This window comes from Schistocerca gregaria, chromosome 4, assembly GCF_023897955.1.
Source record: "Schistocerca gregaria isolate iqSchGreg1 chromosome 4, iqSchGreg1.2, whole genome shotgun sequence".
Lineage (NCBI taxonomy): Eukaryota > Metazoa > Arthropoda > Insecta > Orthoptera > Acrididae > Schistocerca > Schistocerca gregaria.
In genome coordinates this window covers 285106352-285123803 of record NC_064923.1, presented here as the reverse complement: position 1 = coordinate 285123803, position 17452 = coordinate 285106352, and the positions used below count along the sequence as shown (strand labels likewise).

The 17452-nt window shown below is 36.9% G+C and overlaps 1 protein-coding gene across 1 annotated transcript in view; it reads left to right on the top strand.

Annotated features, from left to right (window-relative positions):
* Window positions 1–16763, top strand: part of LOC126267188 (uncharacterized) — a 75969-nt gene extending 59206 nt beyond the window's left edge. Inside the window, exon 5 of the mRNA XM_049972156.1 lies at window positions 16466–16763. Coding sequence (XP_049828113.1) covers window positions 16466–16505 — 40 coding nt within the window. The 3' untranslated portion in view covers window positions 16506–16763. The remainder of the gene's footprint in view (window positions 1–16465) is intronic.
* Window positions 16764–17452: the final 689 nt, after the last annotated feature.

Sequence of the window (17452 nt, the reverse complement as noted above, 5' to 3'; positions counted from 1 at the left end):
TCTGTCGAGTCACCCATGCAAGTAGATTACATGTCAGGGTGACGTTGGATCTGCAAACAAACCACTGACTTACGCTCCTCTTTTCGACAATGTAAACACTTCAAGTTTTTGTAGTAACATCACCGTCTATGATGAGTGACGAAGCACCGAGTACCAGACTTCGCTTTAGATGGCTAATTTTCAACAAATTCCGACTTGTCCTTTGGAGAGGTGGAACTACCCCATACAGTTTGGTGGGTTCTGCCTTCTGTCTATCCTTCCAAGAAAGATTTGTTGCCACTATGAAAGTCTGTCTTAAGTACCTCGTTACTCCGTGAGGGAAAGCCAGCTCTACTTGCATTGTTTGTTGAAATTCAAAATAACAGATAAAGATTTTTCCAGTGTGCATAACGCCATTCCGCATCCCTGCGTCTAGTACATGAACAGTAAGCACATTCCTGAGCAGTGTATTGGCATAGGAAAGATTGCTGCCGTGATTTTCCTGATTTAATTTACAATCCCTAGTGAAACGTTGAAGTATAGCTACCCATTCCCCGAAATAAGCCCTATACAATTTACGGCGTGCTCTGCCAATAGAATCTTACTTTCAAAATATGCAGTCCTTTGTCCTTCACTTCGGTATAAACTAACACATATGAGTTTTCCCACAGAAACAGTTGTTGCACCAATCCATAGATACGAGTACCAGCATTGGATATTAAAAAATGCACAATAGGTTACATCACCTGTTATGCAGTGTGTAGTGAAGTGTTGCCCCAGTCTGGCAATGTAACTGGACCAAGTTTCCTTTGCAGCATCATATGTGTGGTACACTGGCGGCGTGTGCTATACTTACTCTTTTTCCATTGGCCCCATTCATCTAGCCTTCCTAGTAGCTTGTCACAGATAGCACTAATGCTTCCTCCCCTGTGTTGTCTGTAGCGATAACAGAGCACGTTTCTTCCTCAGTGTCATGTTTGGCTGTCCCTAACAGCTTAGGGACGAGTTGTGGCAGCCGGTGACAAATACTGACCCAAGGTTCTCCTTCATCACCTAATATTCTTAGATCATTAGTGGCATGTAGATTTACTTTGTGAGCATGCAGTTGACAAAAACGTCTCGATTGATGACCGAGACTCGTATCATTGATAATGACGCGATAAAAACGTCAATTACAACATCTCCAGGGGTAGACAATTTCCCAGAGCAAACTTTGTTATGTGTGGTTCTTGGAACAGCTTAATCAATGTGGAGCTCTGATCTTCCACAGCCTTTCATTAAAAGTATATATATTTTATTATAAAATATATACAAAACTAAGAAAAACTAGAAGGAAGGTTTTCTTTCTAATATTCTGTTTTTCAGAAAAAAATCAAACTTAAGAAAATAAGGGAAATGTATTGTATTTATTATATATTTTCATATGTTCTTGCTTTTTAGCAGACATAAGATTATTATGAACTGTTATTTTTACATGGTAGATATATATGTTTATTATGATATCTATTTTTCGATAATTAATTTTTGTATTCAGACATTCACCACACTCCTTTAGCTGAATGTTGTTGTCCATTTTTCAGAATGAAAATTCTACATGATGAAATCGATTACTTAGCAATTTTTTCATTCCTTTATATCTTACCTTAATACTATCTCCAAAAAATTGAATATCCCAGCACCTAATTAATTTCATGTATCTGTCTTGTAAAATAATCTTAAATTTATTATCAAGCTCCATACAAATGTTTTCTCCATGTGTAGAATTGAAATATTCAAAACGAGTACTGTAACATATTAAAATGGTTAGTGTTGCTGAGCTTCTTCAGTAGAGCCTACATTTATATAGCAAAAATTTTTATTAACCCTTTCAGACTTGATTTTTTATTTACTTGTAAAAAAAATGTCTGACATCATTTTTGCATTCAGGTGAGTCTCCTGACAACATTTTTCTAAGAAAAAATTTGGTGTGATTTCTACTTTTCCAGATATTTAATGTACACAAATGTGTTCATCAGGTCTCGAGCTTCATGTCATACATTAAGGCAGTTAACAGTGCGGATCAATTATGCCGCTCTTTATTTCACTTTAAAATAGAGGAAACAATAAAAATAACTCCATATTCCATTCTTGTTTAAACAACAATGGTCAACACCTGATTTTAAGGTTTACTATGAAACTGCAAAAAACAATTTCTGTCCTTTACATTTTCTGCACTGAATTCTTGAACGCCCTGTACATTTTGGAAATTTGCAGCGACTTGGAGCTCCTACATCATGCAAAGGCAAATGGTCAATGGAATCAAACTGTATCTCTGTAGTTGGTCGCAATTCTCCTCTTTTTCTTGGTATGACCCTCTTGTCTGAAGCCAGTCCTTCATCATACAGACGCCCCCTCTTCTTTCCAGTCACTTTCTTTTCGCACATTATCAATCCATCTGCTACCCTGATACGAACGGAAACAAGGTCCATTTGCTTCTTCTTTGGGATAGACAGGTTGTCTGCATCTCTTCTGTATTCCAACCAACTTTGCACGATGGCAAAGTCAACAGCATGAAAAATCATACGCAAAGGCCATTTTCGAGATCTGATGAAAACTCTGTAGTAGCTTATCAATTGATCAAATAGATCCACACTACCCATTGCATGTTTATATCTTCTCACTATTTCAGGTCTTTCTACTTTCACATATTTATGGTGCTTTTTGTCCCAACGCTCAACTTCATCCACTGAGCCTTTACCAACAAAGTTAGAACACAATACAAGTGGCCTATTGTCTAAACACTTACACATGGTAATGTCATCAGCACTAGTGATTTCTTCACAGTAACCTCTGGTTTGTTTCATTATTGTTTTATCACTTGAAAAATACAAGTTCTTTCCAAATCTGTTTTGATGGACAGTACCTGCTGCATTGATGCCTTGAGATTTCAGAACTTGAAACAGATGATAAGATAAAAAGAAGTTGTCAAAGTATAGTTTAAGACCTTTAACTTTTGAGAGTGGAACAGAAAATCCCAAAACAACAGCAGGACCTAATGCAATTTTTTTACTATTCCTTCGTCCACACATACATTCTCTTCTATAGGAAGTTCACTGCAGCGTTTTCGAATGGCTGTGTAAACTGGCCTGACTTTGAAAAATTTATCTTTATTTTCAGGTGGCTTCTCCAGTTTGTTCACCAAGTGTAAATTTGTTCGTAATTCTAAAAATCTATCTCGTGATATGTTTTCCCAAAACACATTTACCTTCAGGCTTGTATCCCAATACATTCGTAATCTGGGAAATTTCAAAGCGCTAGTCAGTATATGCAAACCAAATAGCACCTATAGTTCTTGAGTTGTTGTCTGCTTGAATGAGGATTTGCTTTGTTGTAATGCATAAACATTAGTATGTGCTGCCATGCTAGTGAACAAATCATCTGGTATATATCTTTTTAAGAATTGTATTGGAGAACACAAGAAAGATTCTTCAAAATTTGGAGCTTTGTATGATTCTGCCATGGTACTTAGAGGCTTGCATTTCCATTTTATGGATTCATTAGGTGTCACCATTATGTTGTCACACAGGTTATTCAATTCTGAGTTGTTTTCATTTCATAAAAAGTTCATTTCAGCATCCACCACATCTGCGTCATATTCATCTTCAGATATGGTGTTTCTACACGTATCATTCACGGCCACTTTATCTTCTCCAACACATTTCGCTATCTGTGGAGCTTGCCTTTCAATTAGTGGTACACTGTCATCCTCATCTCCACTCAAACTAATGTCAGAAACGTCAGCATTTTCAATTATGTCCATAATCAAGTCCCAAACTTTCTCCACAGAAAGAAATTTCTTATCTGCATTTGTAAGAGAATGCCAGAAATATAAAATAAAATCATTTGTACTGGTCAGTTACTCTCCTTCTTGCTGCTGGTACTGAAATTACTGAAAAAAATACCACACAAAACTACCATCGCCATGCAAATACATCTGAGACAAATTTTAGGTTACGTTTTCTATTTTACACCATTAAAGACTTGTTGTACACAAATACGAACTGAATGAAATTGCTGAAAATTCGTCGAAGGAATGTATAATGTTTCCAAAAGAAGGAAACCACACAAAACATTCATTAACAAAACCCACAATGTGACTATTACAGCAATAACGTCAACGAGTAATGGCTTCCCACAGAGAGACAACACCAGAGAGTATATTTTACTATGTAGTTCACAGACTGCTCACAAGAGAGCAGCAGATGCTGGAGCATGGCTAAAATAAACCTACACAAATGTGCACAGTGAGTTTTGATGCACCTGACATTTCTTGCCAGTGAAATATTAGTGAACAAACTTTATGTACACAATAGTGGCCACTAGGTCTGAAAGGGTTAATATAAAATTTAAACCACACACTCAAAATTTATGAAATTATTTGAACAGATAATGTCCATATGACAATGTACCAATTCTATTTTCTAAAATATATTATTTATTGTCATATGGCCTAAGTACCTTTTTTATTTACTTTGAGTGAATAAATTTCATGTTTAAAGCTTAATATTAAATTCACAGTGTTGTGTTGCTTCTGTTCTGAAACAAACAATCTTTATAATCTTCTATACATATTTTATGTTCATCAACACTTTTCTTAACTTCTTTATATTTTTTCTCTTTTTTGCCCTTAAACCACAAAACTGCTGCTTTGTTTGCCAATTACATTTAACGTTCATTTATCGAAAACATTCATGTTTACTTTGGGAATACTATGTATATTATGTGGTGGAAAGTTACTAGAATCAAATTTGTAAGTCATGGATTTCAGATCTTCATAAAAATCTTGTCAGTACAATATACCTGTACATCAATATATATATATATATATATATATATATATATATATATATATATATATATATATATATATAGAAAAGTTACATATTTTCTCTGTATTTTGTTTCAGAACATTATAGTGAAAATCATATATTAGGTATTTAGATAAATCAAGTACACTCATTGCAATATAAACTGTCTTCTTAAATACAATTCCTGTTATTCATTTGGATGGCAGAAAGATTATCATTAAATATTGTTGTTCTTTGAAGTTTCACTTTGCTACAAGGTTTTTACACTTATCTCCATCTGAAACCAATTTTATATCTACTCTATTTCTTAAGTTCTCTATTACCTAACTGAAACTAGAATTATTTACTAACTTACACAAACGTTTTTCGAAATCATTCTTTGCTTCCATCCTCATAGCTGTGTTAAAATCTGAATATTTATTTAAACAATCAGACTGTTTAAATTTTAAAACTCTATGTATTTTGGTTATCTTCAGTCCTAGAGGCAGATACTGTTTAAGATTTCTGTAGACAACTACATAATTATGCTTGTCCTCCAGAGTAGTATTTTCATGACCTGGTGGTAAAACTTTATCCAACTCATACAGTTCTTTTGGTTTTTCTAGATTTACTTCAAATATATATATATATATGCTTTTGGATGGATATTTGTAAAATCGAAAATATTTAGTTCATCCCATTCAAGTCAACCATATGGTAAATATTGACTCATGGCATGACCATATGAATTATTTGCATTTAATATGCTAAATAATTTTATATATTTTTACAACATGATCTTTCATATAATTATTATTTGCTGTAACATACGGTTTACAAGATTTGGATGTACTACCTCTTATATCGTTTAAACCATTAAAATCATATCACAATTGTGTAGTAATTGGAGTGGTCGATGTTTCATTTTTAACATCACATCAAAAGATAAACCTTGTGCTGTATAATGCCAAGATGGACCTAGTTATATGGTCTTATATACCTTTTTAAAAAATTTCAGGTACATCATCCAATAACAAAACAACAGTTTTATCATATAGATCATGATATTCAGCAAGATTTTTTATATTAAATTTTTTCCCTACTAATTTTGCTCTTGGTGGACTCTGTGTTCCTTCAAATTTTGTTCAACTATTCATGTAATCATATTGACAGACACCTTGTGTTGTATATTGTGTATTAAACCAGGGACCTAGAAACGATGGAGAGGCTTTCTTCCACCATAGCCCTCAGTGGTTCACAATCCCGCAACAGGCCACAGCAGTCCACCTACCTCGCTGTTGCCCAACACTAAACCCAGGGTTATTGTGCTATTCAGCCCCATGTGCTCCCCCCCCCCCATTCCAGGAAGTATCATACCAGATGAGTATAACCCCATATGTTTGTGTGGTAGAGTAATTATGGTGTACACATATGTGGAGACAATGCATGTGCAGCAATTGCCAACATAGCGTAATTGAGGCGGAATAAAAGGAACCAGCCTGCATTTGCTGAGGTAGATGGAAAACCACCTTACAAACCATTCACAGGCTTGCCTGTACACTGGACCTCGACACTAATCTGCTGGGCAGATTCTTGCTGGGGGCCTGCATGCCTTCCCACTCAGGAAGAAGGATGTTAGATTGTGTAGCTAGCTGGGTGGACTTGAGGGACGCCTCTCTTGAATACTAGATTGAATAGAATTTCTGGAAATTTTTTTAAAAATATTTTTCATTTATTTCTTTTAAAATTTAATAAAAGTTTTTCAAGGGTAGTAGATATAAATTTACACATCTCAATAAACCTCATTCAAATTTTCTGTCTTCTTTCCAAAGCTAATGTATCTGTCTTCATTATTTGTTTTTAAATCGATATTCTTTCTATCACAACCAAGTTCTTTGTCAAACAAATCAGAAACATATCCTCAGAGGTTATGTAAATAAATTGGTAGAAAAACTTGAATATTTTGAGGTTATATTACAATTAAAACATAACAGATCTATAGATTTTCCAGTCAAATGATCATATGACCGACATTTTTATTAATTTTTGGATGATGATATCTATATTATGAGCATATGTCAGATCTTGATGTCTTGTTTGTTCTTCAGACACCAATCATCTCATTTCTTCCATTTCAGAATACGTTCTTACAATTTCTTAAAACCATTTTTCATACATTCAATAGTTTTTCATTAAAATTGAAGTGGGGCAAATACGTATCACAAATAAATTTTACTTCTACATGTTTTGTAATTTGACTCAAAATAAGGTTACATAAATTTCTGATAAAACTGTAGTGTGAATTACCTCTCTTTTTAAAAAAAGTACATTAACCTGTTTTCTCTTTTTCGTTTTGTTATTTCAAGGGATACATTTGATATTTTTCCATCAACTGAATAAATATTAAGAGTTAAATTAAATATATTCTTTTTCTTATCTATCAGCCTCTACAGGAAATTAAAAACCGTCAGGTTTTTGATTAAGACAAATACATTTTTATATTTTGTGGTCCTATCCACATTTTTATTTACTGAGTATAATTCTCATTTTATAGACCACTGAGGTCGGTTTCTATAAGTTTTTCCATTCGCCTGTAAATAATTCGTGTTAGTATTTTGCAGCTGTGACTTATTAAACTGATAGTTCGGTAATTTTCACATCTGTCAACACCTGCTTTCTTTGGGATTGGAATTATTATATTCTTCTTGAAGTCTGAGGGTATTTCGCCTGTCTCATACATCTTGCTCACCAGATGGTAGAGTTTTGTCAGGAGTGGCTCTCCCAGGGCTGTCAGTAGTTCTAATGGAATGTTGTCTACTCCCAGGGCCTTGTTTCGAATCACGTCTTTCAGTGCTCTGTCAAACTCTTCACGCAGTATCGTATCTCCCATTTCATCTTCATCTACATCCTCCTCCATTTCCATAATAATGTCCTCAAGTACAGCGCCCTTGTATAGACCCTCTATATACTCCTTCCACCTTTCTGCTTTCCCTTCTTTGCTTAGAACTGAGTTTCCATCAGAGCTCTTTTCCCCAACGGTCTCTTTAATTTTCCTGTAGGCTGTATCCATCCTACCACTAGTGAGATAAGCCTCCACATCCTTACATTTGTCCTCTAGTCATCCCTGCTTAGCCATTTTGCACTCCCTGTCGATCTTATTTTTGAGACATTTGTATTCCTTTTTGCCTGCTTCATTTACTGTATTTTTATATTTTCAATATTTCTTCTGTTACCCAAGGATTTCTACTAACCCTCGTCTTTTTACCTACTTGATCCTCTGCTGCCTTCACTACTTCATCCCTCAGAGCTATCCATTCGTCTTCTACTGTATTTCTTTCCTCCATTCCTGTCAATTGCTCCCTTATGCTCTCACTGAAACTCTCTACAACCTCTGGTTCTTTCAGTTCATCCAGGTCCCATCACCTTAAATTAGCATCTTTTTGTAGTTTCTTCAGTTTTAATCTACAGTTCATAACCAATAGATTGTGGTCAGAGTCCACATCTGCCCCTGGAAATGTCTTACAATTTAAAACCTAGTTCCTAAATCTCTGTCTTACCATTATATAATCTATCTGATACCTTTTAGTATCTCCAGGATTCTTCCATGTACACAATTTTCCTTTATGATTCTTGAACCAAGTGTTAGCTATGATCAAATTATGCTCTGTGCAAAATTCTAACAGACAGCTTCCTCTTTCATTTCTTGGCCCCAATCCATATTCACCTACGATATTTCCTTCTCTCCCTTTTCCTACTGTCGAATTCCAATCACCCATGACTATTAAATTGGCGTCTCCCTTCACTACCTGAATGATTTCTTTTATCTCATCATACATTTCATCAATTTCTTCTTCATCTGCAGAGCTAGTTGGCATATAAACTTGTACTACTGTAGTAGGCATGGGCTTCATGTCTATCTTGATCACTATAATATGTTAACTATGCTGTTTGTAGTAGCTTACCCGCACTCCTATTTTTTATTCATTATTAAACCTACTCCTGCATTACCTCTATTTGATTTTGTATTTATAACCCTGTATTCACCTGACCAGAAGTCTTGTTCCTCCTGCCACTCAACTTCACTAATACCCACTATATCTAACTTTAACCTATCCATTTCCCTTTTTAAATTTTCTAACCTACCTGTCCGATTAAGGGATCTGACATTCCATGCTCCAATCCGTAGAATGCCAGTTTTGTTTCTCCTGATAACCATGTCCTCTTGATGAATAGTGCCCGCCCGGAGATCCGAATGAGGGACTATTTTACCTCCGGAATATTTTACCCAAGAGGACACCATCATCATTTAACCATACAGTAAAGCTGCATGCCCTCGGGAAAAGTTAAGGCTGTAGTTTCCCCTTTCTTTCAGCTGTTCGCAGAATCGCAACAGTAAGGCCGTATTGGTTAATGTTACAAAGCCAGATCAATCATCCAGACTGTTGCCCGTGCAACCACTGAAAAGGATGCTGCCCCTCCTCAGGAACCACACGTTTGTCTGGCCTCTCAACAGATACTCCTCCATTGTGGTTGCATCTACGGTAGGCTATCTGTATCGTTGGGGCACGCAAACCTCCCCACCAACGGCAAGATATCAGTCTTGAAAAATATAACATTCCATCGAAGCACTCAAGGCAGAATTCATTACAATAGGCATTCCTGGAAATTTTCAAGTTTTAACTCTTTGTGTTTTACATTTAAAATCGCACTAATCTAGCTCCACATAGGACAGTTCATTAAAGAATAAAAGTGTTCACCTATTGTAAGTGTTGGCGACACCATTTAATAAATAATTTTTTACTTAATCCTATACTAGGTATCCTGAAATTGGGGATATCCTCAAATTTATTGTAATTTATATGTGTCATATCCTCAACAAATAACACAACTTCACCACAACATCTTTTATACACCCATCTATTTTTTGTAAATCTTGAAGTAAAAATGGTAACCAATTAGTTATTAATTATGATTTCACATATTAACATATCGACATCCACTTCTGATAAAAATATATCAACATTTGTCCATAAATAGTAAATGATCAAAATGCTTTCATCATTCAGTCTGTACAGTCTGGTACAGTTTTTAGTGTAATTTATTGTGTTGATGTTGCCGCAGCGTACAAGCTGTGAATAGCATTAATACTATCTTGAGTAAATTTTAATTTTGTACCATTGTGTCAAGAATACATTATTTCCCCATAAACAGAACGGTGTTCTAGATCTAATGATGACCAATTTCATGAACTAGAACTTTAGATAGACTTAATTTAGCTTATGGCATGTTCCCATCGGTCTCCAAGTACCACAACTATTTGTCATCTATATGTATTTCCTCTGGATCATTTCCCATATCTGTAAAAACGCACCACCTATCACTTTGCCTTTTCCATGTAGGTGTTTTGAACAATAGTGACAACATATTTCACAACTTTGATTTTTTTTTGTATTTTAAATATTGTTATCCTCATGAAACCATATGTCAATATACTTTTGCCGAAATGCTGCCATTTTTATATGGAACACGCTTATGGTTGCATATTTGTAATACCATTTTATATTTTTGTTGTTTCTACATACTGTTTCTATAGTCAGTATTTACATCTCTTGCACCACTTATAGGTTTATTGATAAAGTTCAGAGTCTTCTCACTTAACTCACCATTTATTTAAAGGTTAAATAAATGATGAATAATCCGCCGCGATTGCGAAAATTCCCAGTGTTTACCCAGGTTTCAACGTGGATAACCACGCCTTCTTCAGAACAAAATAAAAAACAACTTGCCAAATTTTTTTTTAATTTTGTTCTGAAGAAGGCGTGGTTATCCACGTTGAAACCTGGGTAAACACCGGGAATTTTCGCAATCGAGGCGGATTATTAATAATTTATTTAGATAATTACGATTGCTGAAGCGCTGCAATGCTGAAAGTTCTTATATTTAAAGGTTGTGTGTGTCCTGAAATATCATTAATGCTTCTCTAAAACAACATTAATCACTTCAGGCACAGACAATATAAACTACAATGAACAATTGAAAACTTACAAGAACAAATTGAAGCCTTAGAAACTGTTAAAGAAATGGCTATGTTGTGATCAGAAACTTAAAATGACAAAAGGAAGTGCTTGTAAAACAAATAACTGAATTTCAAACACATGTAACTTTACCAACTAAAGATATTAATTAGAGAAATTTGTTTGTTATTCTACAACTATTGATTATGAATATGAGTATGTAGCTCTAGACACACTTTGAAATGGTGAAGATATAATAATAACAGAATATAATTCTTACTCGATCAACTTGTACATTAAAATGAAACAGGAATTGAAAGAAAATATTAATTTTTACAGAAATGAATTTGCATTAACTTATGGATATACTGAAAACAAGTTTTGCAAGACATAAGAATTCTTTTATAAAATTATTGTATTTTATTTATGTAACTATTACTGTATTATCAAATCCCAAACTTTTAACAAACAGTTTATCATCTTTCTTTTTCAAAACTGTTTCAACAAGTTATTCATCAGGATATTTTATTTTCTGTAGTTCTTACTCAAAAAATTTGCTTTGACATCTTCCAATTAATATGTATCTAGAATAGAATGAATTACATCAACTTCAAACATTTCTGTTAACCAACTAGCTATGTATCCTTTTTCAAAAATTCTTTTAATTTTATTAATCCCAACTTAATCTTCCATTTTAAATTATGCTTTGTCCTGAGATACCGTGATGGCTGCTCATTATTTTTTCATTAACTTCTATTGGATTCATTTTTATTACTGTTTGTTTTGCAGTATTTAGAAACTAAATCTAAGCATTTATAATTACCTTGTAGAGCAAATTTTTTCCACATTTTTTCATTGAATGTCCAGTTAAATGTTTCTATGACAGATGCTTTTAATTCTGTAAAAGTTGGGTAGTGATTAATATTATATTTTTTCATCAATTCTGCAAATTCCTTATTATTATCTGTTTTTACATTTCTTGTTGCCTGTTTTTTAAATATTTTTTCAAAAACATAAGTTTTTTCTGCAAGGTTCGCAGGAGAGCTTCAGTGAAGTGTGGAAAGTAGGAGACGACATACTGGTGGAATTAAAGCTGTGAGGATGTGGCGTCAATCATGCTTGGGTACCTCAGATGGTAGAGCACTTGCTCGCGAAAGGCAAAGGTCTCGAGTTCGAGTCTCGATCCGGCACACAGTTTTAATCAGCCAGGAAGTTTGCTACCAGCGCACACACCGCTGCATAGTGAAAATCTCATTCAGATCTCCTGTCTAAAAGTTTACTCTGCATTACACTACGTTGTTGTCTGTCTCACTAGATGAGTGGCGCCGACACAATAGCTTAGCATGTTTGGTCAGAGGATTAGCTGCCCTCTGTAATAAAAAACTGAGTGAATGGATCAATAGAGAACTTCAGTGGGTGTCATGGGACATCTACCCCGAATAAATGCAACGAACAAAATGAGAGTTAAAAAAAAAAGTTGTCATCACGACAGAATGCCATGCAAAGGGGTGCGGGTGGAGTCAGAGTTTTTCTCCGCTCAGGCACTGGGTGTCGTGTTGTCCTCATTATCATATCATTCCTATCGACGCGCAAGTCGCCGAAGTAGCGCAACGAAAAAGACCTGCAGCAGACGATGGGTCTACCCGTCAGGAGGCCCTAGCCACACGATATTTCATTTTCACTGCGTTGTTGTTACTGCACTCGACACTGCTCTGGCCACTAGTAATGAGCCTTCAAACAGATCTCTATCATCACACTTTGTCGCTGCAGTTAGCATATTTATATATCTTTCTTTGTTTTTACGAATCTGTTCTCTATAAACAAGGAGACTATTGTACACTGCAATCTTGTCGTCCAGAATAATTAAGTACCAGGAATAAGCCCCTATTTCTGTTAAGGAGTTCGCTTGCTTGCATACAGCAGCCATACAGCCTTGTTGCAGGGCCAAATACGATCAGGCAACAGCTACGAAAAGAATGTTGGCAGTACAGATCATGATCAATTTTTAACAATTCCTTAATAGAAATACCATACTTTAGTACGATAATGATGTGTGGCAACATTTATTTTGACTTGTACTGATCTGTCTGCCAACTCTAGTCTAGTAATGAATCCAGTGAATAGTGAGCAACTAGTAGAATGTGCAGTTGGGTTCTTCCAGGCGGCAACTGATACTGTCGAACTAATTGTTAAGACGCCTGGTTGAGCCGAGCCGTGGACCCACATCGATCTGCGGTTGGCAGTGTTCACTTGGTCACTTGGGAACTATTTGCGTGATGTAAGGCTGAAGCATAACAGAGTCTGTGTTGTTCGCACCGCCCATGGCGTCTGACCACAACAATGTTGTGACCCCCCCGCCCCCCCCCCCCCCCTCCAACCCTCGGAGGCTGGCCAACCAGAGAGGCGCCCTGTCTCTGTCTGGCGAACACAGTGCCTTTCATTGGATACTGAAAGCCATTAAAAGGTATTTCATTCCAATGAAACAGAAATGTAGCTTCTGTTCCAGTAAATGCGTCTTTGATTTACTGAAACACTTTCGACATATTAAGGGTAATACGCTGATAAGTCAAAACATTACGAGCACTGCCCACCGTGATGTTAAATGCCGCCTGGTTGTGTTGCTTGCACGCGGCGCAGTCACAAAAGTACGTAAACAGAGCAGACACGGACGGGAGAGCGCTGTAGCGGAAATATGTTATGAAAATGGAGAAATCCAATGGGAAAAGCGATACTGACACAGGGCAGATTTTTATTAGGCGCAGCCTGTGGACGGGTGTCTCGAAAACGGCAAGGATGGTTGAACATTCATGTGCTATTATAAGCATCTAGGGTAATAGGTGGAAGGACAGTGAAAATACCACTAGGCGTTAAATGATTGGACGTCCGTGACTCTCCACAGAACGTGCGGTTCAGAGGCTTGACTGCTCTGTAAAGTAGGGTAGATGGTGATCTGTGGCATCTCTGCAGAAACAGTACAACGCTGGTGCACGCACAAGTGTTTCGGAGCGCACAGTTCATCATACATTAATGAAGATGGAACCAATACTACGTGTACACGTGTTGCCCCATCGACACCGTCAATTACGATTGCAATGGGCATCATCAGGATTCGACCGTTGATCAGTGAAAACGTATCGGCTCTTCGGCTGAATGACATTTTTGCAACAGTAGGTCAATGGTCGTCTCCACGAATCGCGTTATCGAGGTGCACGGAGGCTCGAAACGTGCAGCGCGCCATGGACGAAGCGTGGTGGGAGCGGTATTAGCTATGGCAGATATTCTCCTGCTCTTGCATGGCACCTGTGGTAATGATCGAAGACATACATGCTGACAGCTGCGAACCATCTGCACCCCTTTATGCTTGATATCTTCCCCGACGGCGATGTCATCTTTCAGCTGTATAAATGTCCTTGTCTAGGAACCAGAAACGGGCTACAGTGGTTTGAGAGGTATTAACATGAAGTCACGTTGATGTCCCAGCGACCAAATTCGCCTGATGTACATCCTACTCAACACATCTGGATCGTTTTTGGGACGTCATCACCGCGTATACAAATCCCGAATTACATGACCTCTCCGTAGACATCAATTGCCACAAACCTCTACGAACCTAGTGACAAACTATCGGATCCCTGATACACAGAATCAATTATGTATTTCAAACCAAAGATGGACAGACAAGCTATTAAGCAGGTGATCATAATATTCTGGCTCATCAGTGTGTTGATTTGCACTCTACCAAAACTACGGTTCGGTAATTTTGGTATATTACATAAATGACGTAGTAGATGATTGAATTACCGTTATTATTGATAGAACTGGCAGAAAAAGAAGCATAGATTAGTGTGTAAGAGAGAAAATGGGAACCTACGACGTCGGTTTGTATTTTTGTTTGTTTATTTATTTGTTCTGCACATAATTAGACCCGCACATTATCCTCTGTGTATTATATATCCGCATTCAATATAAATTGCGTTCTGTAAGCAGTAAAAATTAGTTGACCGCGTAACTTCTGCCCTTTTACGTAACAAAACCAATAACGGGAGAGGTAAGTGCAGTTTAAATGAACCAACATGATATATTTTTATTTTGCTATGTTTTAATTTACCTTTTTGTTGAGGAAATTGTGTTTTCTAGCGCTATATGATAAATCTATATTATTTTCTTTGTTTTTATTACAACATCCCACTTTTCACGTTACAAGTAAACAATATTCGAATAAAACTTGAATCAAATATCTAAAATTTCAATGTACCGGAAATACTGTTTACTCTGAATTAACAGACAGGGGGATAACTGTAGAACAAAAATGTTCCATAGTTTACCTAGTCCTTTATACAGGGTGTTACAAAAAGGTACCGCCAAACTTTCAGGAAACATTCCTCACACACAAATAAAGAAAAGATGTTATGTGGACATGTGTCCGGAAATGCTTAATTTCCATGTTAGAGTTCATTTTAGTTTCGTCATTCCAACGCGATCAAATTGTAAATTTTCACTATCAACATGTGTGGGCTGACGAGAATCCGCACCTAATTGTGCAATCACGTCATCAACACAGATTTTCTGTGAACGTTTTGGCAGGCACTGTTGGTGATGTCTTGACTGGGCCCCATGTTCCTCCACCTACGCTCAATGGAGCACGTTATCATGATTTCATACGGGATACTCTACCTGTGCTGCTACAACATGTGCCTTTACAAGTATGACACAACATATGGTTCATGCACGATGGAGCTCCTGCACATTTCAGTCGAAGTGTTCGTACGCTTCTCAACAACAGATTCGGTGACCGATGGATTGGTAGAGGCGGACCAATCCCATGACCTCCACGCTCTCCTGACCTCAACCCTCTTGACTTTCATTTATGGGGGCATTTGAAAGCTCTTGTGTACGCAACCCCGGTACCAAATGTAGAGACTCTTCGTGCTCGTATTGTGGACGGCTGTGATACAATACGCCATTCTCCAGGGCATCAGGGATTCCATGCGACGGAGGGTGAATGCATGTGTCTTCGCTAACGGAGGACATTTTGAACATTTCCTGTAACAAAGTGTTTGAAGCCACGCTGGTTCTGTTGCTGTGTGCTTCCATTAATGTGATTTGAAGAGAAGTAATAAAATGAGCTCTAACATGGAAAGTAAGCGTTTCCAGACATATGTCCATATAATATATTTTCTTTCTTTGTGTATGAGGAATCTTTCCTGAAAGTTTGGCCGTACGTTTTTGTAACACCCTGTATATGCTCATTCAGTTTCTAGACAATTCACCGCTTCCAGTTTTTAGGGGAATCTAGTAAGACACTGATCGCATACATAAAGAAAGCGATCATTATGAACTACACTGAAATTGTATGCAGCACAGCCAACGTACAGGCAATGTGGGTACGATATTAAATGACCAAAAAAGAGAACTACCGCAGTCTACGCCTACTTATGATAATATGTGGTAGCCTACGATAGTTTTACAACTCTAGCAATATGACTTGGATTCCGATATGGATAGATGTAAGTTGAGATCATTGATGAGGTAACAGTTAAAACTCTGACTTATGCAGAAACAGACACGAGCGCTGTTCAGGATGCGTATGTTTCAACGAGCAGACCTCCATGTTTCCTGTGTCGTCAAGAAGTTTTTCTTTTGCAGCTGTGTTGAGAGCACATCCACAACCATGGCTATTATGTGAATCTAACCGGTATCTACGATGTCACAAAGCAGCCACAACCCTGATTCGCAGCAGTCATCGTGCTGACATGATGGAGTACGACAGTCGAGTGGATTGGCACCGTGTGCGATGTTCATTTATCTCACACCCTGTGTCCACTGAGAGTCTGTCTTCACTTTTGCCCAATAAAGCGCCGTAATTATTTATTTTAGCTAAAATCGTTAATTTATGAAAGTATATTATTTAAAGTTTACGAAATAAATTATTTCATTATTTTTATGTCTGTGAGGGATATGTTTAAAAATATTGCCGTTAAACCTTGGAAAGCAAAACGTTATGCCTTGCTTCATTTTCTCTTACTGGAGATGGGTGATGTTAGTGGAAACAGAAGACTAGGGAACCTCCTGCAAGAACGTAGTTAACAAATTGAAAAATGAAAAATGCATAGTTGTCGTCGTGTTTAAATGGAAATGGTGGATGCTGGAAGTAATAAAATCAGCACACACTCACTTCAGAGTAAAAATTCATTCTGGATATAACTCTCCAGGCTGCGGCTAAGCCTTTGTCTGCACAATATCCTTTCTTCCACGAATTCTAGTCTGGCAAAGTATGTACTACAACTTCTTTGAAGTTTGGAATGCAGGAGATGAGACACTGGCGGAAATGAAGCTGTAAGAGGGAGTCGTGAGTCATTTTTGGATATTTCAGTCGGTAGATCACTTGTTCGTGAAAGACAAAGGTCACAGATCCGAGTCCCCATTCGGATCACAGTTTTAATCTGACAGGAATTTCGAGTCACTGGTAGTCTATATTACCTAAAGTTTCTAGCTGTCCATAGCTAAACAGAAATCCTTATCTGATATTGTGAGGTAGTGATGAAGTAGCCATTGAAATCACGTAAAAAACTGTTCAAGAAAAACTAAATATACTAAATATTCCTTTGTATCACACACCCAAAATGACAACAG